This window comes from Somniosus microcephalus, chromosome 13 (genome assembly GCF_052327205.1).
Source record: "Somniosus microcephalus isolate GS21.2 chromosome 13, FLI_Smic_1.0, whole genome shotgun sequence".
In the NCBI taxonomy this organism is placed as follows: domain Eukaryota; kingdom Metazoa; phylum Chordata; class Chondrichthyes; order Squaliformes; family Somniosidae; genus Somniosus; species Somniosus microcephalus.
In genome coordinates, this window is record NC_140999.1 from 192,388,893 (window position 1) to 192,415,924 (window position 27,032).

The 27,032-nt window shown below is 48.3% G+C and overlaps 1 protein-coding gene across 1 annotated transcript in view; it reads right to left on the minus strand.

Moving 5' to 3' along the window:
- col9a3 (collagen, type IX, alpha 3) overlaps positions 1 to 27,032 on the minus strand; it is a 190,985-nt gene that overhangs the window by 162,800 nt on the left and 1,153 nt on the right. Inside the window, exon 2 of the mRNA XM_086005879.1 lies at positions 25,520 to 25,597. Within this exon, the coding sequence (XP_085862005.1) occupies positions 25,520 to 25,597 (78 nt within the window). The remainder of the gene's footprint in view (positions 1 to 25,519; positions 25,598 to 27,032) is intronic.

Consider the following 27,032-nt stretch of genomic DNA (forward strand, 5'->3'; position numbering starts at 1 on the left):
CATGGCAGCTGCCAGGGTACTTGGCACAAACGTGCAAAATCACCTTCTTGTGGTCACACACCAGCTGAACGTTAAGGGAGTGGAAGCCCTTGCGGTTGACAAACACTCCTGGATTGCGGTGGGGTGCCCTAAGGGCCACATGTGTGCAGTCAATGACGCCCTGCACCCTTGGAAAGTCTGCCAGCTCTGCGAATCCACGCGCTCGCGCCCTCACACTTGCGTGATCCCGGGTGAAATGGATGTGATTGTGCGCGAGGGCAAAGAGGGCATCGGTGACCTGCGTGATGCAAGTGTGTGCAGCCGCCTATGAGATGCCGCTGATGTCTGCTGCTGATCCCTGGAAGGAGCCTGAGGCATAAAAGTTGAGTGCGGTGGTGACTTTGATGGCCACTGGTAAGGAGTGTGGACCTGGTGCTCTGGGCTCCAGGTCTTGCTGCAGCATTGCGCAGATGTCAGTCACAACCTCTCGCGAAAGTCGGAGCCGCCTCTGGCACTGCTGCTCAGTCATGTTGAGGTAGCTGACCCTGTGTCTGTAGACCCTGTTTGTGGGGTATCTCCTGCACCGACGGCCTTCCATGTGCTGGCCCCTTCTGGCCTGTGCTGCCCCAGGTGGCTGAGCCGCAACCTGCCGCTCCTGCTGGTGCGGCTGGTGTTGCTGTTGCTGGAGTTGCTCCAGTCTCCTCTGCTGTTGGAGATCCTCTAATGCCAGGAAGGGAAGGTTCCAAAGGCCTCCCATGCTTCTAGCAGATGCCTCGGTTGAGGAGGTCCTGAGTTAGGGTGGTGAGAGGGGCTTCCCAGGAGCTCACACTGGAGAAGTGTGTGAGGCTCCAACTTTCTGCAGCTGCTCCTAAGGCTTCAAAAAGTTCCCCCAAGCCTTGGTCAACAAGGTCCTGCAGCCTGCAAAGGCTGCCTATTCAAATGTCTTCAGCCCTCAGCAAGCCAGCTGGTTTCACGCCAGCTCTCATCGGCGGAGTTCCCCGCAGGCGTGTTTCACGTGGGGAAAGCCCCAAAGTCGCAACGGCGCCGGAAAATCGCACTTAACAAGGTGATCATTGCTGATTATTGCTCCGACGAGCAGTCCCGCCAGCGGCGGGCGGGACTGAAGTGGGGCACGGGGAAACGGCAGTCCGAAAGTCGGACAGGGCGGGGAATCAGGCGGGGGGGTCCCGACCTGCTTTTTTTGCGATTTTCGGACCACGGCCGCATGAAAAGCCGCCCGACAGCTGCCCTAAAATCGGGGCCAATAAGTCTGAGGAGCCAAGGAAGGTTCGCATCTGTGGGGACTTCAAGGTGACTGTGAACCTAGTCCTTCACACAGTACGGTATCCTCTTCCGAGGATAGAAGATATTTTCGCCTCACTATCTGGAGGGAAACGTTTTACAAAAATTGACCTAGCACAAGCACATTTGCAGATGGAGGTTGAAGAATCCTCTAGGAAATATCTCACGATAAATACTCACAAAGGTCTTTACCAGTATAATCGACTGGTATTCGGAGTAGCACCAGCTCTGGCTATATGGCAAAGAGCGATGGAACAAGTTCTGCAAGGGATTCCGGGGACTCAGTGTTACTTGGACGACATCCTAGTGACAGGTGAAAATGACAGTGAACACCTTGCCAACCTAGAGCAGGTGCTCACTAGACTAAGAGAACATGGGCTACGAGCCAATCGCCCCAAGTGCGAGTTTTTAAAGAAACAAATATCATATTGTGGCCACGTGATTGATGAAGAGGGGTTACATAAGTCCCCTGACAAAATTGAAGCGGTAGTTAAGGCTCCAGCGCCTGAAAATGTGTCGCAACTGAGGTCATTCCTCGGATTGGTGAATTACTACCATAAGTTTTTGCCGAATTTGTCCACTATTCTGCACCCACTGAACACCCTGCTACAAACTGGAGTAGCATGGAAATGGAGCGATGTATGTAAGTGGGCCTTTCAGGAGTGTAAAGGACTGATCACTTCAAGAGAAGCATTGGCTCACTACAACCCATCACTACCGATAAGACTGGCGTGTGATGCGTCTCCCTACGGCGTTGGAGCGGTACTGTCACATAAATCCCTTGATGGTTCAGAGAGGCCGATAGCTTTTGCGTCACGCTCGTTAACTGCAGCCAAGCGTAACTACGCCCAGATTGACAGAGAGGCCCTCAGCCTGGTGTGGGGGGTGAAGAAGTTCAATCACTACCTGCACGGACAGAAATTTACTCTACTAACTGATCATCAACCTCTTGTCTCCATTTTCAACCCGAAGAAGGGCGTCCCGATAATGACAGCACAACGGCTACAGAGGTGGTCCCTTTTCCTAGGGGCACACCAATATGACATCGAGTACAAAGGAACTAAACAGCATGGAAATGCTGATGGATTGTTGCGCCTACCATTGCCGACGGTGGAAGAAGCACCTGCAGTGGATCCTGTGGAGATATTCCACTCGACTATTGTCGAATGTCTACCTGTGACGAATGCAAACATAGAAAAGGAAACACGAAATGACCCGACACTCTCCAGGGTCTATGATTTAACAGTGAAGGGATAGCCAGCACATGGCGAATCACTGTTGCCAGCATTCTCGCCGAGAAGAGAACAGCTGTCAGTGTGCCGAGGAACCTTGATGTGTGGATCCAGAGTAGTAATTCCACCCAAATTGAAGGATAGAGTGCTCAATGAGCTTCATGAGGGTCATCTGGGAGGGGTAAAAATGAAGAACTTAGCCAGAGCGTTTGTGTGGTGGCCGGGAATCGATAGAGAAATCGAAGAGATGACCAAGAGCTGTACAGGATGCCAGAAGGTCCAAAACGCCCCACCACAAGCCCCTCTACATCCATGGGAGTGGCCCTCATCTCCATGGCAAAGGGTGCACATTGATTTTGCTGGTCCATTTATGGACTCGATGTTTTTAATTGCGGTGGATGCACATTCAAAGTGGCCAGAGGTAATAAAAATGTCCTCAACCACCACAGAAAAAACCATCACAGTCTTACGAACCATATTCGCCAGAAATGGGCTGCCTGAACAGATTTGCTCCGACAATGAACCACAGTTTGTGTCTGAAGAGTTCCGGAGGTTCTTAAAGAACAATGGTGTTAAGCATTACACATCTGCCCCATATCATCCAGCCACCAATGGATTGGCTGAGAGGTTCATTCAAACATTCAAGAAGGCTATCAAGGCAATGTGTAATGAAGACATACCCCTACAACACAAGGTGGATAACTTCTTGTTTGCCTACCGGAATGCGACACATGCGGTTACCAACCAAACTCCAGCCATGATGTTCTTCAATCGAAGACTAAGATGCCGCTTGGATTTGGTTAAGCCAAACATCAGAAGAGATGTGGAGAACAGGCAGTTTCAGAATATGAATGAAAGGCCAACCAGGAGTTTCAAGATAGGTCAACCAGTTTTGGCCCGGGACGACCGCACAGAGAAATGGCAGCCAGGAACGATCTGCACACGGTAAGGACCTCTAATGTATACCGTGGACGTTGGAGAGAGCATTGTAAGACGCCATGCTGACCAGATTCTAGAGTCACTGGAAAACGTCAAATCTACACCACGATCCTATACACCTGGTGATGAAACCGAAGTACCAATTGCATCTACCTCAGAATCGGTGATATTGGAAGCAGATGAACCAAACAACGACGTTGATCCCGAATCAACTTTGCCAGAAGAACCTGATACCCCAAAGAGGCGTTATCCGGACAGAATCAGGAAGCCTCCTCAAAGACTGAATTTATAATTGATTAACTTCAGCTAATGTATATAGCAGCTGTAATTGTAAATATGTTATTTAATTATTAATCGAATGTTATGTACTGTTTAGCTAAAAGGTGAGGAATTGTAGTGTATGTACCTTGAAGAAGGAACTGTATTCTGCAGCCCCTGTATACTGCAGTACCAGTAGTGACCACCCGTGTATATAAGCCTGTGCAGTAACTTTGTATAGTAGTTCCAGTTTTGTCTCCATTCAGTAAACACCTGTTATAACCAACTTCTGCAGTCCGTGTCTCAATTACACACGGACATTACAGTGGTTACCCACCCCGAATTCTTCCCTACCCCGTACACGATTTGCTCTGACAGCATGTTCACTTGCAACTCGTGTAAGGAATACCTGGCCATCTGGTCCCGTCGCGGATATACCTCCGCCGACGGGAGGCCCTTAACAGTAAAGCCCCTGCTGGAGAAAATCCTGGCAGCCGTGGGGGAGGAAGGCGAGGTCTCCATCCACAAAGTGAAGGCCCATTCCTCCACAGAGCCCCGCAGCCAGGGTAACCAGCAAACCGACATGCTGGCCAAGGAGGGTGCACACACCGGCATTTTCTGGGACCCGTATGAGTCTGGGCCCGTGGCGGCAGTTAGAGGCAGGGATGGGACCCAAGGGAGCTTAGGGGTAGTGTTAGCCCAAGACCTCAAGACGGTCCAAGCCCAGGACCCAGTCCTGAAAGTTGTCATGAGTGCAGTAATGGAGGGTAGGAAGTTAGAAGGCCCTTACGGCGCAGCCCCCCTCTCCATAAGGGAAGGCATGCTGTTCAGGGGGGAACAGTGGGTAGTACCCCAGCAACACTGGAGGGAGTTCCTTCAGCTGGCCCATGAGGAGCCGGGAGTGGGACACCCCGGGCCTGAGACCACCTGGCAATGGGTGGAACAGGCGGGATGGTGGCCAGGACTCCGGGAAGATGTCCGCGAGTTCTGTGCTAGCTGTCTCGTGTGTGCTGCAAATAACCCCGATCCCCACAGAAGGAAGGTGTCCATGGAACACGTTAGGAGGGTAGAGGGACCATGGCAGTCGATCCAGATCGACTACATCGGGCCCCTGCCCACCGCCCAGGGAGGCTACAAATACTGCCTCGTCCTGGTTGACGTGTTTTCCAAATGGGTGGAAGCCATCCCCTGTAAAACAGCCACAGCACTGGGGACTGCAAAGATCTTGGTACGAGAGGTGTTCTCGCGGTGGGGACTCCCCCAGTTTGTGGAGTCTGACCAGGGAAGCCACTTCACCGGCCAGGTCATGCAGAACACCCTCAGGCTGCTTGGTATTCAGGGGAAGTGGCATGTAGCTCACAATCACCAGTCCTCAGGGATTGTGGAGCACATGAACTGTACCATTAAGGAAAGGCTGAGGAAAGAGACAGTGGGGTCACCCCAGAAATAGGCAGAAGCCCTGCCTCTAGTCCTCATGGGGATCCGGGCCAGCCAGTCCAAGAGTACAGGGTATTCCCCGCACGAGCTCATGCCGGTAGGGTTATGAGGACCCCCACCCATGTCCTGGCCCCAGTCCTTATGGAAGGGCAGCTGCGAGAAATAGATCGGGATAAGTTCGCCCGAGAACTCCTCGAGCGCCTAAAACAAATTTATGGGCAGGCAGCAGGTAGTATGGGGAAGCAGCATCAGAATAACCGGTTGCTGCTCGAGCCCAACAAGAGCCATCAGTGGGAGATAGGGGACCAGGTCATGGTTAGGAACTACGCCCGGGTGGGGAGTCTAGAGCCACTGTACATGGGACCCTATAGTATAGTCGATAGAGCCAGCCCCATGGTTTGTGCGATAAAATTGCCCCGGTGCACAAAATGGTTCCATGCGAATCAGTGCAAGTTGTTTAAGCCGGAGGCAATGAAACAGGCAGCTGGGAGTGAACCTGAGAATAGAAATCCCCAGCCCCCAGCAGGTCCAAGTTCACAGGCAGGCGCAGTGGCTTGCGTTAGGGGAGGAGCTATTCATGATTTTGAACAGGATTACTGGCAGGCAGCCAGTTATATCAAACAGTGCAGTTTATTTAAGCAGGGGGCAGGGGAACAGGCAGCTGGGATTACAGGAGCTCCCCAGCACTTGGCCTGTGCGATTCCCCCTCTCTTGTGGGACTCCGGGGAGGAGCCTGAACCAGGTTTTAGACCTGAAGGGGAAGGCTCTCAGCCACCGGCAGCCGGTGGCAAGGGATTACCTGTCCCCAGCCCAGGTTTTGGAAGGGCGGGACCTGAAGGAGGAGGTCCCCGGCCAGCAGGGATTGTGACCCGAGCTAAGGGTCTGCTTGCCAGGGTAGCCCCCCCCAGGCAACACTCCCTAGGAGATCTCTTTGGGTGCCCCAGCCCAAGAAAGTATGGTCACCCACTTTGCAGTGGAGTAGGGCGGTCTCCCGAACCAGGGAGAGGCCAAAGAACAGAGGTCCCCAACCAGCAGCCATAAGCTGCGAGGGACAAGAAGCTGGAATCAGTCCAGCCACGCAGCAAGGAGCAGCCTGTGGCAGCCCAACCAGGGACTGAGCTGGCCGCCCGGAGATGGGCGGCGCTTGCATATAGCTGTATTAAGGTAGAACATGCTGTTAAGGTAGAACGTGTGTTAAGGTAGAATGGGTTAATTTTAATTTATGGTTTAAGGTAGAACGTGTATTAAGGTGGAACATGCTATTAAGGTAGAACATGTTGTTAAGGTAGAACATGTTGTTAAGGTAGAATGTGTGTTAAGGTAGAATGTGTTAATTTTAATTTCAGTGATATATTAGTGCATAAGTTTTGAGTGTGGTATGGTTCTAGGATTGTATTATGGATCAAGGTCACGGGACCTTATTACACTTCCCCGAGTCAGGGGACCTGGCGAGATGTTTTCTTTGTCTTTTTCAGAGTTCCGGAAAGCGCAGGGGACCGAGTCGTGGAATTCGAGAGAGGAAGCACCCCCTAGTCCGCAAAGAAAAGGGGACAGCAGGAAACAGAGGCCCACAACATTTAAAACCTGCTGCTGGAAATACAATTTAAGAATTTATGGAACTGGTTAATTATTTCACTGCTTGTTTGCAGTTAAAGGAAGCTCGTTTGTCTTCCATCGTTTTAGCAGACATGTTGGCTGGATGACAATCCCTTTAAAGATGTTAAAATTGTGTTACAAGTGGTGCAGGGGCATAGAACCCCTCCATGCTTGACTTATTGCGAATATAAGTGGTGCAGGGGTATTGGACCCCCTCCGTGTATTGATTATTTTAATTAATTGTTGGTTTTTCTGTCAATAGATGCCTGCCGTACTACGATTCTCTCTGGGCAGGGGAGATGGAGGTGTCGGGGGATCAAGGATAGATTTAGTTAAATATAAGGGAAGGTTGTTTGTGGAGGGGTCAGAAATTATTGCTCACTTTTGGCAAGGATACTACAAGCAAGTTTTAGTATCCGATGGGGGACTGTAAAAATTTGCAATAATTTACAGTTCTGAAGATTAATTTTTTTGATTAAAGAATCCCTGGGCGTTGTGTCTTTAAATTTCCAGGGATAAAAATGGCCGTCAGACCGCATGGCCGAAGCCAAAAGGACTTGGAAGCAGCTTGTGTGTGTGTCTGTGTAAAAGGGGTGATCAAAGATGGCTGCCCGACCTCGTGTCAGGACACAGAGACAATCGACATGAAAAAGGAGGATCAAAGGTGGCTGACTAAACTGCCAATCAAAGGCAGTTCGGGGAGTTCCCTCCCTGCAGAGACAATCGATGTTTGTTTACAGGAACTGCGACTTCGTGTACACAAGGGATTATCCACTTCAGACTTGCAAATAAGGTGGATGAACTGAAGGTGTTGATAAACACATGGGAGTATGATATTGTTGCTATCACGGAGACATGGTTGAGGGAGGGGCAAGACTGGCAGCTCAATATTCCGGGGTACAGAATCTTCAGGCGAGACAGAGGGGGGGGTATAAGAGGAGGGGGTGTCGCAATATTAATTAAGGAGTCAATTACTGCAGTAAGGAGGGATGATATATTAGCAGGGTCCTCTAATGAGGCCATATGGGTGGAGCTTAAAAACAAAAAGGGGGCAAGCACTTTGCTGGGAGTGTACTATAGGCCTCCAAACAGTCAGGGGGAGATAGAGGAACAGATATGTAGGCAAATCTCAGAGAAATGTGCAAATAATAGGGTAATAATAATGGGGGATTTCAACTTCCCCAATATTAACTGGGATAGTCAGAGTGTGAAAGGCTCAGAGGGTGTAGAATTCTTAAAGTGCATCCAGGAGAGCTTTTTGAGCCAGCATGTAGAAAGTCCTACAAGAGAGGGGGCGGTACTGGACCTAATTCTAGGGAATGTGGCCGGCCAAGTGGAAAAAGTGCTAGTAGGTGAGCACTTTGGTGATAGTGACCATAATATGGTAAGATTTAAGGTGGTCATGGAAAAGGACAGGGATGGGCCAGAAATAAAGGTTCTAAATTGGGGGAAGGCCGATTTTAATAGGATAAGGCAGGATCTGGCCAAAATGGACTGGGATCAGCTACTTGTAGGAAAATCCGCATCGGAGCAATGGGAGGCTTTCAGAAGGGAGATTGAGATCATACAATGGCAACATGTTCCCGTAAAGGTCAAGAGTGGTTCCAAAAACCACAGGGAACCGTGGATGTCAGGGGATATACGAGAATGGATTAGGAAAAAAAGGAGGGCTTTTGGTAGATACAAAAGGCTAAAGACGGAGGAAGCCCTAGAGGAGTACAAAAAGTGCAGGGGGATACTTAAAAAAGAAATTAGGAGATCAAGGAGGGGCCATGAAATAACACTGGCGAGCAAAATAAAGGAAAATCCGAAGATGTTTTATAAGTATATTAAGGGTAAGAGGATAACTAGGGAAAAAATAGGGCCCATTAGGGACAAAAGTGGCAATCTGTGTGTGGAGCCGGAAGATGTAGGAGAGGTTCTAAATGAATTTTTTGCATCTGTTTTCACTATGGAGAAGGACGATGTAGACATAGAAATAGGGCGGGGGGACTGTGATATGCTCGAACATATTAACATCGAGAGGGAGGAGGTATTGGCGGTTTTAGCTGGCCTAAAAATGGATAAATCCCCAGGCCCGGATGAAATGTATCCCAGGCTGCTGTGTGAGGCAAAGGAGGAGGTTGCGGGGGCTCTAACACATATATTCAGGACCTCTCTGGCCACAGGTGATGTGCCAGAGGACTGGAGAACCGCTAATGTAGTACCATTATTCAAGAAGGGTAGTAGGGAAAAACCGGGGAACTACAGGCCAGTGAGCCTAACATCAGTGGTAGGAAAATTATTGGAAAAAGTCCTGAGGGACAAAATTTGTCTCCACTTGGAGAGGCAAGGATTAATCAGGGATAGTCAACATGGCTTTGTCAAGGGAAGATCATGTCTGACTAATTTGATTGAATTTTTTGAGGGGGTGACTAGGTGTGTGGATGAGGGTAACGCAGTGGATGTGGTATACATGGATTTCAGTAAGGCCTTCGATAAAGTCCCGCACAGGAGGCTGGTCAAGAAGGTAAGAGCCCATGGAATCCAGGGTGCCTTGGCACATTGGATACAAAACTGGCTTAGTGGCAGAAGGCAGAGGGTGATGGTCGAAGGTTGTTTTTGTGACTGGAAGCCTGTGGCCAGTGGGGTACCACAGGGATCGGTGCTGGGTCCCTTGCTGTTTGTGGTCTACATTAATGACTTGGATATGAATGTAAAGGGTATGATCAGTAAGTTCGCGGATGATACAAAAATTGGTAGGGTGGTAAATAGCGAGGAGGGTAGCCTCAGTCTGCAGGACGATATAGATGGGTTGGTCAGATGGGCGGAACAGTGGCAAATGGAATTTAACCCGGAAAAGTGCGAGGTGATGCACTTTGGGGGGACTAACAAGGCAAGGGAATACACAATGAATGGAAAGACCCTAGGCAAGACGGAGGGTCAGAGGGATCTGGGTGTGCAAGTACACAGATCCCTGAAGGCGGCGGAACAGGTGGATAAGGTGGTAAAAAAGGCATATGGGATACTTGCTTTCATTAGCCGAGGCATTGAATATAAGAGCAAGGAGGTTATGATGGAGCTGTATAAAACACTGGTTAGGCCACAGCTGGAATACTGTGTGCAGTTCTGGTCGCCACACTACAGGAAGGATGTGATCGCATTAGAGAGGGTGCAGAGGAGGTTCACCAGGATGTTACCAGGGCTGGAGCGCTTCAGCTATGAAGAGAGACTGGGCAGATTGGGTTTGTTTTCCTTGGAGCAGAGGAGGCTGAGGGGGGACATGATTGAGGTGTACAAAATTATGAGGGGCATAGATAGGATGGATGCTGAGGAGCTTTTTCCCTTAGTAGAGGGGTCAATAACTAGGGGGCATAGATTCAAGGTAAAGGGCGGGAGGTTTAGAGGGGATTTGAGAAAGAACTTTTTCACCCAGAGGGTGGTTGGAGTCTGGAACTCACTGCCTGAAAGGGTTGTGGAGGCAGGAACCCTCACAACATTTAAGATGCATTTGGATGAGCACTTGAAATGCCATAGCATACAAGGCTACGGGCCAAATGCTGGAATATGGGATTAGATTAGACAGGGCTTGATGGCCGGCGCGGACACGATGGGCCGAAGGGCCTCTATCCGTGCTGTATTACTCTATGACTCTATGCAGTTTTGGGTGACCACAGAACAATGGCCTTCTGTTTACGCTCCTCCCAAGCTGTTTACATAGTAATACAGCTACATTCAAAACCCATCTGGATGAATGGAAATGGTTCAATAGCCCATCACACACAATGAAGACACATTTAAACTGCAGCTTTAGCACAGAAGAGACATTTGAACTGAGAAAAGGAACAGTTTAAAATGAATGGGTTTGGATGAATCAGCCATTACTGGACAATGGGGCAGTTGGATCCCTTTTGTTTTAGCCCAGAAACATCTGGAGCTGGGTGGGCCCCAAAAGGGGGTATAAAAGATAGCTTCCCAGAAGCTCTCTCGCTCTCTGGCCTCGCCTCCGTGTCCCTCTACAGCGTGGGAGTCTGTCTGTAGAAGCGAAACACCAGCAGTTTACTTTTAAAACACTGGGGTGTTTTTCACTTCAGGGCAGTGAAGATCTAAGTTCGCAGGGCACGGAGCAGGCATTTTCAGTGGTGAGCATATATTTTTTTGGCCTTCCACAAGGCAACTTAGGATAGGAATAGGGGTGGGAGTAAAGTGGGAATTTCGTTAGAATTGTGATTTTAGTCGATTTCCCTCGTGTCCATTTTTCCTCCCCTATTTAAGTAGGACAGTGTTGCACCTAGCAGAGAAGTGCGATGGTGAACACTGAATTCGGTATTTAAAACTGTATTAAAAGGGAGTAGCTGTTTTAAAGTACTGTATTTAAAACTGTATTAAAAAGGGGTGTTGCACCAAGCAAAGGAGTGCTGTGGTGAACGCTGTTAGCTGTTTTAAAGTAACTGTATTAAAGTGCTGTGTTTTTAAGTAAAAGCCACTAAGCTGAGGTGCTGTAGTGAGTAAAGGGTCTTTTAAAGTAAAAAGGTACTGGATTTAAAATAAAAGCAGTGTTGCACTGAGCAGAGAGCCCTCTAGTGGACACTGAGTGTACTGTGTGTATTAATCAAAGGAGAGTTGCACTGAGTAGGGGGCCCTCTAGTGGACACTAAGTGTACTGCATTTAAGCAAAAGTGTTGTACCAGGCATAAGAGCCATATCGATGATTTTAAGTTGTTTCTTTCTTTTGTTTTCAATAAATACTGCTCTGTTTTGCACCCAAACCATGAGTCATGTTGTTGTCTGTCTACATCGCCACCGAATAAGTCCGGGGGTCAGAACTCAGGAATAGGGGAGCGCTTCGAAACCGCAAGGGGGTCCCTGGAGCAGCTCAGAGGCTTCTGACTGGCCAGAGACAATAACCCCAGCCCCGCTATATTAATTCCGTACAGGTTCCAGATTTCCACTCCCCTTTGTGTGAAGGAGTGCTTCCTGACATCACCCCTGAGCGGCCTGGCTTTAATTTTAAGATTATGCCCCCTTGTTCTGGACTCTCCCCACCAGAGGAAATAGTTTCTCTCTATCTAGCCAATCAAATAAGGAGATAAGAACATAAAAATTAGGAGCAGGAGTAAGTCATACGGCCCATCGAGTCTGCTCCGCCATTCAATAAGATCATGGCTGATCTTTGACCTCAACTCCACTTTCCCGCCCCATCTCCATATCCCTTGATTCCCCTAGAGTCCAAAAATCTATCGATCTCAGCCTTGAATATACTCTCAACGAGTAAAATCCTTTAATCATCTTAAACACCTCAATCAGATTACCCCTTAATCTTCTATTCGCGAAGGAATATGCAATCTGTTGTCATAATTTAACCCTTTTAGCCCCGGTATCATTCTGGGGAATCTGTGCTGCCCCACCTCCGAGGCCAATATATCCTTCCTGAGGTGAGGGGCCCAGAACTGAACCCAGTGACTCCGGGTGGGGTCTGACCAGAGCTTTATATAAACTGTAGCATAACTTCCACCTCTTTGTATTCCAGCCCCCTTAAGATAAAGGGCAACATTCCATTCACCTTTCCAGTTATTTTTAATTTGATTACGCTTCTCCATGACAGGGAGCGTTAGTGTGGCCTCTATCTTACAATGGCTGCACTGATATTAATTATCTAATGTTATAAATATATTAGCTATATATTTCATTTTGATCCTCAGATTTCAGGTTTGTTTAAATGGGAGAAAAATCACCTAAAATCTGAGCTAGATCTGAATTACATGCACTTTTTAAAATTCAGTCTCAGGATGTGTGCAACGCTGGCAAATCTGGCATTTATTGCCCATCCCTAATTGTCCTCGAGAAGGTGGTGGTGGGCCTTCTCCTTGAGTGTCAGCCGTGTCCCTGTGGGTAGCACCCTCGCCGCTGAGTCAGAAGGTTGTGGGTTCAAATCCCACTCCAGGGACTTGAGCACAAAAATCCAGGCTGACACTCCAGTGCAGTGCTGAGGGAGCGCTGCACTGTCAGAGGTGCCGTCTTTCGGATGAGACGTTAAACCGAGGCCCAGTCTACTCTCTCAGGTGGATGTAAAAGATCCCATGGCACTATTTTGAAGAAGAGCAGGGGAGTTCTCCCCAGTGTCTTGACTAATATTTATCCCTCAATCAAGATCCCTAAAAAACAGATTATTTGGTCATTATCACATTGCTGATTGTGGAAGCTTGCTGTGCACAAATTGGCTGCTGCATTTTCTACATTGCATCAGTAACTACACTTCAAAAGTACTTCATTGACTGTAAAGCACTTTGGACGTCTGGTGGTCGTGAAAGGCACTATATAAATGCAAGTCTTGCTTTCTTTGAACTGCTGCAGTCCACGTGGTGAAGGTGATCCCACAGTGCCATTAGGGAGGGAGTTCCAGGATTTTGAATCATCAGCAATGAAGGAACAGCGATCTATGTCCAAATTCGGATGGTTTGTGACTTGGAGGAAAATTGGAGGTGGTGGTGTTCCCATGTATTTGCTGCCCTTGTGCTTCTAGGTGGAAGAGGTCGCGGGTTTGGGAGCTGCTGTCGAAGAAGCCTTGGCGAGTTGATGCAGTGCATCTTGTAGATGGTACACACTGCAGCCACGGTGCGCCGGTGATGGAAGGAGTGAATGTTTAAGGTGGTGGACGGAGTACCAATCAAGCAGACTCGAGTGTTGTTGCAGCTTCACCCATCCAGGCAAGTGGAGAGTATTCCATCACACTCATGACTTGTGCCTTGTAGATGATGGAAAGGCTTTGGGGAGTCAGGAGGTGAGACACTCGCCGCAGAATATCCAGCCTCCAGTAGCTACGGCGTTTATGTGGCTGGTCCAGTCGAGTTTCTGGTCAATGGTGACCCACCCAGTATGTTGATGGTGGGGGGATTTGATGATGGTAATGCCATTGAATGTCATGGGGAGGGGGCTAGGCTCTCTCTTTTTGGAGCTGGTCATTGCCTGGCACTTCTGTTTTTTTTAATTCATTCATGGGATGTGGGCATCGCTGGCAAGGCCCGCATTTATTATCCATCCCTAGTCGCCCTTGAGAAGGTGGCGGTGAGCCGCCTTCTTGAACCGCTGCAGTCCGTGTGGTGAAGGTGCTCCCACAGTGCTGTTAGGGAGGGAGTTCCAGGATTTTGACCCAGCGACGATGAAGGAACGGCCGATATATTTCCAAGTCAGGATGGTGTGTGACTTGGAAAGGAACTTGGAGGTGGTGGTGTTTCCATGCGCCTGCTGCCCTTGTCCTTCTAGGTGGTGGAGCTTGCGGGTTTGTTATTCTTAATTATATTAAATAAACATATGTACGGAGTGTCAGCCGTGGCTTTGGATAGCACTCTCGCGTCTGGGTCAGAAGGTGGTGGGTTCAAGCCCCTCTCCAGAGACTTGAGCACATAATCCAGGCTGACACTCCAGTGCAGTACTGAGGGAGAGCTGCACTGTCGGAGGAGCAGTACTGAGGGAGCGCTGCACTGTCAGAGGGGCAGTACTGAGGGAGCGTCGCACCGTCGGAGGGGCTGTGCTGAGGGAGCGCCGCACTGTCGGAGGGGGAGTACTGAGGGAGCGCTGCACTGTTGAGGGGCAGTACTGAGGGAGTGCTGCACTGTCAGAGGGGCAATACTGAGGGAGCGCCGCACTGTCGGAGGGGCAGTACTGAGGGAGCGTCGCACTATCAGAGGGGCAGTACTGAGGGAGCGCTGCACCGTCGGAGGGGCAGTACTGAGGGAGAGCCGCACTGTCGGAGGGGCAGTACTGAGGGAGCGCCACAATGTCGGTGCTGCAGTGCCGTCTGTCAGATGAGATGTTAAACCAAGGCTCCATCTGCCCTCTCAGGTGGATGTAAGAGATCCCATGGCATTATGGAAGAGCAGTGGTGTTCTCCCCAGTGCCTGGCCAATATTTACCTTTCAACCAGCATCATTAAAACAGATTTTCTGGCCATTATCCCATTGCTGTTTGTGCCATGTTTCCCTACATTATTATACTTAAGTACTTAATTAACTGTAAAGCACTTTGGGACGTCTTGAGGTTGTGAAAGGTGCTATACAAATGCAAGTCCTTTCTTCTTATGGAACAGGGAGCCACGGTCACTGTCAGTCATTTGGCTGCATGAGATACAGAAAAGTTCAACCCCAACCCTCCCTACACAAAGAATCCAATACACAACACTTCAAACCTGCTTGACAAATACTGGCTGTCTGCCTGTAGCTTATTTCCCTTTGTGTTATTCACTTCCTGGCCTGGCTTGCACTATCACTGTCCTCTTCCAGTGTCTGGTCTGGTCCACTCGAGTGTTCTAGCCCCTGATCTGGTCCACTGCCCTCTTCTACCCCCCTGGTCTGGTCTTTGTTTCATTGGAAGAGGAATTATAGTGCTTAAGAGCTAAATTATCAAAATTATTAAAGGTGATTTCATTTCGAGGAATGGTTCATTGTATGTTAAGTTCTATGTGACATGCAGGCGATGTGAAGAGGCAGTATATAAATGTCACATCTTTCCTAAAGAACCTTAGTAAATTACACAAGATTAACTAAATTATATGAAAATTATTGAAATAATCTAGTGAGAAATACTTTGAGCATAAAAACTTAGGTGTTATTTCAAGTGCGTGTAAGTGATGGGCATGTTTTTCTAGCGTGTGATAAATGTGTAATAATATTTTGAATCCATAATGCAGCCTGGGTGTTGCCTTTTACAAAATCTGCTGATATTGAACTATTGAGGGTTCAAGCCTCACTCCAGAAGCTTGAGCACAAAAATCTAGGCCGACACTCCCAGTGCAGTATTGAGGGAGTGCTGCACTGTTGGAGGTGCCGTCTTTCGGATGAGATGTTAAACCGAGGTCCCGTCTGCTCTCTCAGGTGGACGTAAAAGATCCCATGGCACTATTTTGAAGAAGAGCAGGGGAGTTCTCCCCAGTGTCCTGGCCAATATTTATCCCTCAACCAACATCACTAAAACAGATTATCTGATCATTTTTGTTTTTATTCATTCCTAGGATGTGGGTGTCACTGGCAAAACCCATCCCGAAAATGGTGCCTTCTTGAACCGCAGAGGGCATTGCTGTGGGTCTGGAGTCACATATAGGCCAGACCGGGTAAGGATGGCAGATTTCCTTCCCTGAAGGACATTAGTGAACCAGATGGGTTTTTACAACAATCCAATAGTTTCATGGTCACCATTACTGAAACTAGTTTTTATTCCAGATTTATTTAATTAACTGAATTTAAATTCCCCAGCTGCTGTGGTGGGATTTTAACTCACATCTCTGGATCATTAGTCCAGGCCTCTGGATTACTAGTCCAGTAACTATAACCACTGCGCTACCGTTCCCCGTAAATTTATCACATTGCTGTTTGTGGGATCTTGCTGTGTGATAATTGGCTGCCGCGTTTCCTACATTACAACAGTGACTACACTCCAAAAGTACTTCATTAGCTGTAAAGTTCTTTGGGGCGTCCTATGGTTGTGAAAGGCGCTATAGAAATGCAAGTCTTTCTTTTCTTTCTTAGTGGGACAAAAAAGAATCTAGCTGTGCTTGCGAGGTCCGCAGCGTGACATCGCCCTATCAGTGAGATAGGCGGGTGTGTCACACCCTCCGGTAGTTTTTAAGAGGACAAACTTCCACGTTAATGGTAACTGTGTTGGTGCGTCCCCGAGACCGTCAAATTCAGCCAAACTGCTGGTGCAGGAGCATTGTGTCCGGCCGGGCAGCATCTCGACGATCTGATACACTGGGGCAGAAATTCAACTCGGACAGCGCAAAACAGGCGATAGTGAATCGGCAGACTAGATGCAGGAAGGATGTTCCCGATGGCGGGGGAGTCCAGAACCAGGGGTCACAGTCTAAGGATAAGGGGTAAGCCATTTAGGACAGAGGTGAGGAGGAATTTCTTCACCCAGAGAGTGGTGAACCTGTGGAATTCTCTACCACAGAAGGCAGTTGAGGCCAATTCATTAAATATATTCAAGAAGGAGTTGGATATATTTCTTAAGGCTAAAGGGATCAAGGGATATGGGGAGAAGGCAGGGACCGGGTACTGAACTTGGATGATCAGCCATCATCTCATTAAATGGCGGAGCAGGCTCGAGGGGCCGAATGGCCTACTCCTGCTCCTCTCTTCTATGTTTCTATGTTTCTATGGCAGTCGGTTTTACACTCAGCCTGATTTTCCCTCCTAGTCAAGTCAACGATAAAAGAAAATCGGGCTGAGTGTAAAGCGGGCGATTCCGCACCCTGTGGAATCATGAAAGCAGTAGGGTGTAAATTCACGCCTCAACACTATGGACCTGTCCCACACACCAGCTTGGATTAGGAGCAGAACCGGCACAGCCCTGGGATCAGGAGAGCTGTTTTACCCGACTCCTTCAACAGAGTCTTAAACAAGGCGAAGAAACAAAATACAAAAACCAGTGTCTCATTCGGGTTTCCTGGAGCCAAAGGGTTACCGTCTGGGATTGTGTGGACAGCATTACTTTGCCTGAATGTCTGGTGAGGGGCCCTGAGCGATATGCTGACAGTGTGCTCCTGCTTAAAGTCCCAGAAGAGTCAGCTGTCGTCTCCGACCATCCCACCCCATCTCCAGCTCAACACTCACAAAATTCACCCTGCTGCAGTGATTCATTATCGTTCTGACCACTTTACAGAGTTACTTTGAGTTATCTTGTAGCTGCATCTGTGTTTGTCTTGTAAAACGATTCAAATAGATTTAAAAAAAGATATTACAGCCATTCTGAAAATGTACATTATTTTAACATCGGGAGAATCCATTTTAAACTCATCCACTCTCTTGCGCATCCCCGATTTCCTTCGCCCCTCCATGGCAGCCGTGCCTTCAGCTGCCTGGGCTCTAAGTTCCGCAATTCTCTCCCTAAACCTCTCCGTCTCTCTCTCTTCCTTTAAGACATTCCTTAAAACCTACCTCTTTGACCAAGCTTTTGGTCACCTGTCCTAATATCTCCTTATGTGGCTCGGTGTCAATTTTTTTTGATAACGTCCCTGTGAAGCGCCTTGGGATGTTTTACTACGTTAGAGGCGCTGTATAAATACAAGTTGTTGTTGTTTAAATGCAGGTGAGTTGCTGGATTTGTCAAAAGCCACTTCTGCACATAATTCCTCACTCACATCTCCTCAGCCCACACCAGTACCATAAAACCTCAACGTTTAAACCAGGAAGGTCAGTAACGCTGACACTGCCTCATCACTGGGCTGCAAGACACTGTCCTGATCAGCTGCGACTCAGTCGGGGTCCCTTTAACTGGGAATCCTGGAGAAGGTGAAATGGGAAGGGGCAGTTTTGCTGGGAATCTTCCTCACAACGAACGGACAAGCAATAAGGAGAAAACTTTCACAGCCCCATGCAGTTTACAAAAGCAGGCTCTAATCCAATCTATCTAACAAAACATTTAGATCAAGCTTAACTACATTATATTAATGACATAAGAACATAAGAAATAGGAGCAGGAGTCGGCCATTCGGCCCCTCGAGCCTGCTCCGCCATTCAATAAGATCATGGCTGATCTTCTACCTCAACTCCACCTTCCTGTACTATCCCCATATCCCTTAATTCCTTTAGTGTCCAAAAATCTATTGCTCTCAGCCTTGAATATACTCAATGACTGAGGCTCCACAGCCCTCTGGGGTAGAGAATTCCAAAGATTCACCACCCTCTGAGTGAAGACATTTCTCCTCAACTCAGTCCAAAATGGCCGACCGCTTATTCTGAGACTGTGACCCCTGGTTCTAGACTCCCCAGCTAGGGGAAACATCCTCCCTGCATCTAAGAACATAAGAACATAAGAAATAGGAGCAGGAGTAGGCCAATCGGCCCCTCGAGCCTGCTCCGCCATTCAATAAGATCATGGCTGATCTGATCCTAACCGCCAATCCACTATCACAGAACCATCTCCTGAATCTAACAGAATTAGACACACGAAATAGGAGCAGGATCAGGCTACACGGCCCCTGGGCCCGCTCCGCTACCCACAGGGCCATGACCGATCCGAACCTAGACTGACACGATGGGCCGAAGGGCCTCTTTCTGTGCTGTAAAACTCTATGACTCTATGACTCATGTCCAAATTCCTGCCCGCTCCCCGTAACCTTTAATTCCCTTTACTTCTAGGAAACTGTCTATTTCTGTTTTAAATTTATGTAATGATGTAGCTTCTACTCTGTCAAGCCCTGTAAGAATTTTATACATTTCAATGAGATCACCTCTTATCAATGTTCCCTCTATTTTTGGGGTGCGCGGCCCCTTTAAGGGGCTGCACGGCCCATTCACAGTTTCATGCATGTGCAAAACTTTACATTGAGAAAGCCGGTCCCTTTTAGGGAACGTTGCCTCTCGTTCTTCTAAACTCTAGGGAATGTAGTTCTAGTCTACTCAATCTCTCTTCATAGGACAATCCTCCCATCCCAGGAATCAGTCTGGTGAACCTTCGTTGCACTCCCTCTGTGGCCAGTATATCCTTCCTTAGGTAAGGAGACCAAAACTGTACACAATACTCCAGGTGTGGTCTCACCAGGGCCCGATATAATTGCAGCAAGACACAGAATTTTCCAGCACAGAAACAGGCCATTCGGCCCAACTGCTCCATGCCAAAGGGATCTGGGGGTCCTGGTGCACGAAACTCAAAAGGTTAGTATGCAGGTGCAGCAAGTGATTAAGAAGGCCAATGGAATGTTGGCTTTCATTGCTAGGGGGATAGAATATAAAAATAGGGAGGTATTGCTTCAGTTGTACAAGGTATTGGTGAGACCGCACCTGGAATACTGCGTACAGTTTTGGTGTCCATACTTAAGAAAGGACATACTTGCTCTCGAGTCAGTACAAAGAAGGTTCACTCGGTTGATCCCGGGGATGAGGGGATGGACATATGAGGAGAGGTTGAGTAGATTGGGACTCTACTCATTGGAGTTCAGAAGAATGAGAGGCGATCTTATTGAAACATATAAGATTGTGAAGGGGTTGGATCGGGTGGATGCGGGGAGGATGTTCCAGATGATGGGTGAAACTAGAACTAGGGGGCATAGTCTTAGAATAAGGGGCTGCTTTTTCAAAACTGAGATGAGGAGGAACTACTTCACTCAGAGGGTGGTAGGTCCATGGAATATGCTGCCCCAAAAAGCTGTCGAAGCTACATCATTACATAAATTTAAAACAGAAATAGACAGTTTCCTAGAAGAAAAGGGAATTAAGGGTTACGGGGAGCGGGCAGGAATTTGGACATGAGTCTAGGTTCGGATCGGTCATGGCCCTGTGGGTAGCAGAGCGGGCCCAGGGGCCGTGTAGCCTGATCCTGCTCCTATTTCGTGTGTCTAATTCTGTTAGATTCAGGAGATAGTCCTGTCATAGTGGATTGGCGGTTAGGATCAGATCAGCCATGATCTTATTGAATGGCGGAGCAGGCTCGAGGGGCCAATTGGCCTACTCCTGCTCCTATTTCTTATGTTCTTATGTTCTTATCCTTCTATTCCTTTCTCCCTCATGTGTTTATCTAGCTTCCCATTAAATGTATCTATGTTATTCGCCTCAACCACTCCCTGTGGTAGCGAGTTCCACATTCTCACCACCAATATTCCCCTTAATTTTTTCTGTGCGGGTCTGAACAAGAGCTGTGTGGCCATGCTTAGAGGGACTGTTGCTCACCACTCTCTGGGTAAGGGAGTTCCTCCTGAATCCCCTATTGGATTTATTACTGGCCATCTTATATTTTATGGCCCCTAGTTCTGGTCTCCCACACAAGTGGAAACATTTTCTCTACGTTTACCCTATCAAACCCTTGCATTATGTTAAAGTCCTCTATCGTTGGCTTGTTCTCGCCACACAGATGCGGCCGGACCTGCTGTGATTTCCAGCAAAAAAAATGTTTTTTGTCTGTTTTTTTGTTTTTCATACAGACCCCAGCATCTGCAACATTTGACCCCTTGTGACCCCACCTCATTGCTCTTTGATGTAATGTTTTCCTGACTGACCTGTTTGGACACCATTTACACCTTTGATTGCTGTGATTATCTCTCTGCCGAGGTGTGATAAATGGCAGTTAGAAAGATTACCTGTAAACATCTGACATTATTCTCTGACTATATAAGCTGTGTTTTTATGCATCTCTCCACTTCACCTGACGAAGGAGCAGCGCTCCGAAAGCTTGTGATTTCAAATAAAGCTGTTGGACTATAACCTGGTGTTGTGTGACTTCTTACATTTCTCCACACCAGGTTAACCCTCAGCCTTCGCTTTCCTAGAAAAGAGCCCCAGCCTGTTCATCCTTTCCTGAACTCTCAGTTCTGGTATCAGAAGACTGATCATTGATAACTCTCCCCTGGGCGGAGGTAAATTCACAGCTTCCGACTTGGATTGCATTCTTGTTTGGCCTGCGGACTTCCGCTGTGCCTTGGTTTTCCCGTTAGTTAAAAGTCCAGTCCTACTGCTAGTGGCGTAGACAGTGTTTCTTTCGCAGTGGTGGGTGATTGAATATCAGCTTGCCAGAACAAACAAAACGACTTCAAAAGGTCTATTTCACAAATAGGAATTTCACAGTGAGGTTCAAACAGAGACATGAAAACTTCCCTTACTCTGACAGAGCAAAGAAAGCAAAATGAAATGAGAAGGGGGGCGGTGGGGGGGAACAGGGTCTCGGCAGGTTAAAGCTCTGAAGCGTGAAGTTTAAGCACTGGTTATGTGACGCTCGTCCATTGCTATTCACTGCAATAACCTGGTGAGCATTTAGATGGGCGAACCTAATTAATCAGTAATAACGACAGAAAATGCTGGAAAAACTCAGCAGGTCAGGCAACATCCGTGGAGAGAAATTTGAGTTGACGTTTCGGGTTTGACCCTTCTTCAAAACTGGAGAGAAAAGGAACTAGATCGAAGGCAGGGCTGCGATCGGACAAAAGAATAAAAGAACCAAAAGAAGTAAAAGAGATTAGAAGCTAGACGAGATGGTAATAGGCTGTGATTAGGTGTAAAGTGTACTGACAGGGCAAAAGATAGCTGCCAGGTGTGAGAGAGAAACAAAAGGAAAGGGGGGGGGGGAGGAAAGGAGTGGAAAAATATAAGTAAAAATGAAATAGGGGCCGAGGTTATGATCTGAAATTGTTGATTAATCAGTATTAATCAGAAATAATTAATCAGTATTCACTGGTCGCATTGCATAACTGACTAGCTCTGGGTTCTAGCGGCTGATCTAAGGCCCCTTCTATCCCAAGAAGGAGTGGCCCGTTATAAACAATCGTAGACATTTCGGAGGGTGTTTGAACACCTTGAATAACACCCCCACCCCACTTCGCTCCCACCTTGACTCCTGTGCAATGTTCTACGCGCCCAGCAGGGTCGTAGGTTAACGAACGTTAAAAGCCAAGTGTTCTGTTTGTGCCTGTATCTTTGAGCAGGGGGGAGTGTGCGGGACTGATGCCAGTGTAACCCCAGCCTGCAGAGTGGGAACCCCCGCGGAGTCCAGACATGTTAAAGTTTGAACTTGGAGCAATGCTCATTCACCTTAAAACTACGGGCAAGATTTAACCCTTGCACTGCCGGCGAGTCGAGGGGAAACTTCCATATTCCTGTCCAGACCATTTTCCATCCCACCCTAGCTTGTCCCCAACTCTCTCCACTCCGTTTTACTAGTAGTTCAATTTCACTCTTTTACTAATTGCTGCACTCTACTAGAACTATTTCTGGCTTTTAAAAATTGTTCATTTGCTTCTCCTGTTGCCTCCCTGCTCCCTCTGTTGAAAAGCTCTTTCTAGAACAGGGTTTACAGTGGGGGCCGACCCCCCCCCCCCCACCCGGGGCCGACCCCGCCCCCCCCCCAATTTACATCTGATGCAAGACGCAAGGCCGATACCCAGAATCTCACATGGAACCAGGTCAATCTACAATAAAACCCACATTCAAGCCCCTCGACAGTGGCCCCTGCACGAACCCAGGGAAGTCAACATAATGGTGGTTTTCTAAGGGTTTAAAGTCTTTTGGATGAGATGTTAAACCCAGGTCCCGTCTGCCCTCTCAGGTAGATGTTTGAAGAACAGCAGGGGGAGTTCTCCCCGGTGTCCTGGGGCCAATATTTATCCCTCAACCAACGTTACTATTATCTGGTCATTGCTGTTTGTGGGATCTTGCTGTGCGCAGTTTGGCTGCCGCGTTTCCTACATTACAACAGTGACTACACTTCAAAAAAAGTACTTCATTGGTTATAAAGCACTTTGGAACACCCTGAGGACGTGAAAAGCGCTATAGAAATCCAAGTCTTTATTTTCTCTTTATTTGCAGGAGAGGGATCTCATTATGACTGACAGGATTAGCAAACAGTGCTTTAGAGTTGTGAAGGGGATTTCATGTTTATTTTGGATTATGCACGATTAAGTCTAAAGGCGCTACCTAACTTGAGATTTGAGGATTGGTAGGGCCGGGAGATGATGACTGTATTTTGACTGTGGGGCCCTGACAATATTCTGTCTTGTTCCTATTGGGGGAATGGGTCATCACATTTCAAAAGTACTTGGATGTGCACTTGAAGTGCCGTAACCTACAGGGCTACGAACCAAGAGCTGGACAGTGGGATTAGGCTGGATAGATCTTTGTCGGCCGGCACGGACACGATGGGCCGAATGGCCTCCTTCTGTGCTGTAAATTTCTATGGTTCTATGATCAACAGGTTGAAGATTCTAAATTAGGATTAAGGTACTTAAACATGAAAGACATGAGCTTCATTGGAATGAATATAATAGTTGAGAAAGGAGGGACCAAGTTTTGTGTGAATCTTGGTTCAGTGCTGATCCAATCCTTTCTAATAATTAATTAAAAAATGAACAAGGGGAGGAGATTCGCATGTTCGCGCTTTCTTTGCAGGGCTACGGGGAAAGGGCGGGGGAGTGGGACTAGCTGAAGTGCTCTTGTAGAGAGCCGGCACGGGCTCGACGGGCCGAATGGCCTCCTTCTGTGCTGTAACTATTCTATGATGCTATGAACATGGGGTACGGTAGCGTAGTGGTAATGTCACTGGACTAGTAATCCAGCAGACCGGCATTAATGATCTCAGAGATGTGAGCTCAATTCCCACCACGGCAGCTGGGGAATTTAAACTCAACTAAATAAATCTGGAATAAAAAGCTAGGATCAGTAATGGTGACCATGAAACTATCACATTGTCATAAAAACCCAGCTGGTTCACTAATGTCCTTCAGAGAAGGAAATCTGCCGTCCTTACCCGGTCTGACCTATATGTGACTCCAGACCATAAGCAATGTGGTCAACTCTTAAATGGCTGAGCGAGTCACTCAGTTGTATCCAAGAAGGCGGTTCACCACCACCTTCTCCAGGGCAATTATGGATAGGCAATAAATACTGGCCGAGGGAATTGGATGTAATATCTCCAAATTTGCAGATGACACAAAGCTGGGTGGGAGGGTAAGCTGTGAGGAGGATGTCATGAAACTCCAGTACGATTTGGACAGGTTGGGTGATTGGGCAGAAACATGGCAAATGCACTATAATGTGGATAAATGTGAGGTTATCCACTGTGGTGGCAAAAACAGGAAGGCAGATTATTATTTGAATGGCAATAGAGTGGGAGAAGAGGAAGTGCAAAGAGACCTGGGTGTTATTGTGCACCAGTCACTGAAGGTAAGCATGCAGGTACAGCAGGTGGTTAAGAAGGCAAATGGTATGTTGGCCTTCGTAGCGAGAGGGTTCGAGTACAGGAGCAAGGATGTCTTGCTGCAGTTGTACAGGGCCTTGGTGAGACTTGTGTGCAGTTTTGGTCACCTTACCTGAGGAAGGACGTTCTTGCCATGGAGGGAGTGCAGCGAAGATTCACCAGGCTGATACCTGGGATGGCAGGAATGACGTACGAGGAGAGATTGTGTCGATTGGGCTTATACTTACTGGAGTTTAGAAGATTGAGAGGGGATCTCATCGAAACCTATAAAATTCTGTCAGGTCTGGACAGACTAGATGCAGGAAGGATGTTTCTGATGGTTGAGGAGTCCAGAACCAGGGGTCATAGTCAAAGGATAAGGGGTAAGCCATTTAGGACAGAAATGAGGAGGAATTTCTTCACCCAGAGAGTGGTGAACCTGTGGAATTCTCTGCCACAGAGGGCGGTGGAGGCCAGTTCATTAAATATATTCAAGAAAGCATTGGGTATATTTCTTGAGGCTAAAGGGATCAAGGGATATGGGGAGAAGGCAGGGACAGGGTACTGAATTTGGATGATCAGCCATGATCTCATTGAATTACGGAGCAGGCTCGAAGGGCCGAATGGCCTACTCCTGCTCCTATCTTCTATGTTTTCTAAAATGATCCTTATAATATTATAATAAAGCATGATGCACACTTACTAGGATCAAGTTGCTGTTTTGACTACTGGTTTCTGGGGTAGTCCTCCTGTTTTGGGGCAACATTTAGGGGAGATCTTAATTGCCCCTAAAGCCCATGTGACGTCAGCAGGGGGGAGGCGGGCTGTGGGCGGGGCTTGCCGGACAGTGCCTCCTGTCGGTGGCCGGCTGTAATCGCACTTCGCCCCTGCGCTTCTCTCCATCCAGTCAATTCCAGTTAAGTTATAACTTTAAAACATCTTAAAACAAGGTGGATTGACCTCCACCCGGGGCACGCAGGATTGAGTGTGAAATTAAATTAATGTTCCTTTTTCTCTTGGGGTCGGTTCTATTTTGATTGTTTTTATTTAATTTAAGAAGATTAATTGCTGATTAAGTGAGCCAGGTATCCCTCTGGTCTGTTGTTGCTAAGTTCCATCCCTCTCTTAATATTAAAGTTACTCACATCGATGCCGTCCTTGCCCGGGGGTCCCAAAGGTCCACTTGGGCCGAGAGGTCCTGAAGGGACTCCAGTAATCCGCACCTGGGAAGATGGGAAGGGGAATTAGAAAGTACAGAAACCCATAGATAAATAAATACTAAAAACTCACAGAGCTAAAGCCAGCCTTCACATTAAATGCACAGAAACATCCCACCCCGGGACAAGGGCAGAGACCCGCACCCGGGATCAACATCCCAAACACGGGGGGAAGAGAGACGGTGTATCCTGGAATTAGGTGGAGCAGCCAGGGGCTGGGTATCGGAGGTATCGGGCTGGGTATCGGAGGTATCGGGCTGGGTATCGGAGGCATCGGACTGGGTATCGGGCTGGGTATCGGAGGTATCGGACTGGGTATCGGAGGTATCGGACTGGGTATCGGGGCTCCCGGGCCTGAGTATCGGAGGTATCGGAGTGGGTATCGGGGCTGAGTATCGGAGGTATCGGGCTGGGCATTGGGGCTCCCGGGGCTGAGTATCGGAGGTAACGGACCGGGTATCGGGGCGGGGTATCGGAGGTATCGGGCTGGGCATTGGGGCTCCCAGGGCTGAGTATCGGAGGTATCGCGCTGAGTATCGGAGTGGGTATGGGACCGGGCATCGGACTGGGTATCTGGGCTCTCGGGGCTGAGTGTCGGAGGTATCGGCCTGGGTATCGAAGGTATCGGACCGGGTATCGGGCTGGTTGACACCGCGGGGACGGTGGGGGGTTTGGGGTCTGTGAAGATCCGCATTCAACATTAAAAGGAGAAAACTTCTGGAATTGAAATAAATCTAACTCCAAATTTTATTGAAAGTTTGGAGCCGGCGATTAGTCGCCAAACACTGCGATAAATACAAGAGGCAGCGCCCCCGGGGATGGGCATTAACTGACCACTGGCCGGACCCCCGGGGATGGGCATTAACTGACCACTGGCCGGACCCCCAGGGATGGGCATTAACTGACCACTGGCCGGACCCCCAGGGATGGGCATTAACTGACCACTGGCCGGACCCCCGGGGATGGGCATTAACTGACCACTGGCCGGACCCCCGGGGATGGGCATTAACTGACCACTGGCCGGACCCAGACCCCCGGGGTCGCTGCCCTTGTCCCGTCCCACGTAAATCTGATGTAGATTGAGATGAATTCCCTGTCCGGCCACCGGTCTCACAAGGCTTCTTTTGTAAATAATCAGGGGTCTGAAGCAAAGAACCTGCATTGATTCCAGTTCTCACAACGGCGCACAGTCTTGGAGCCGAGGCAGTAATTTAGGAATTACAACCACTGCTCTTTAAACTGAATGGGAACTCGATGGCAAAGCTTTTTACATGAAGATGTCTGAAAGGGCGGTGGAAACAGATTCAATAATAAGTTTCAAAAGGGAATTGTACTTGAAAATGAAACATTTGCAGGGCTATGGGGCCAGAGCAGGGGGGGTGGGTCTAATTGGAGAGCTCTCTCACAGGGCCAGCACAGGGCACGAGGGGCCGAATGGCCT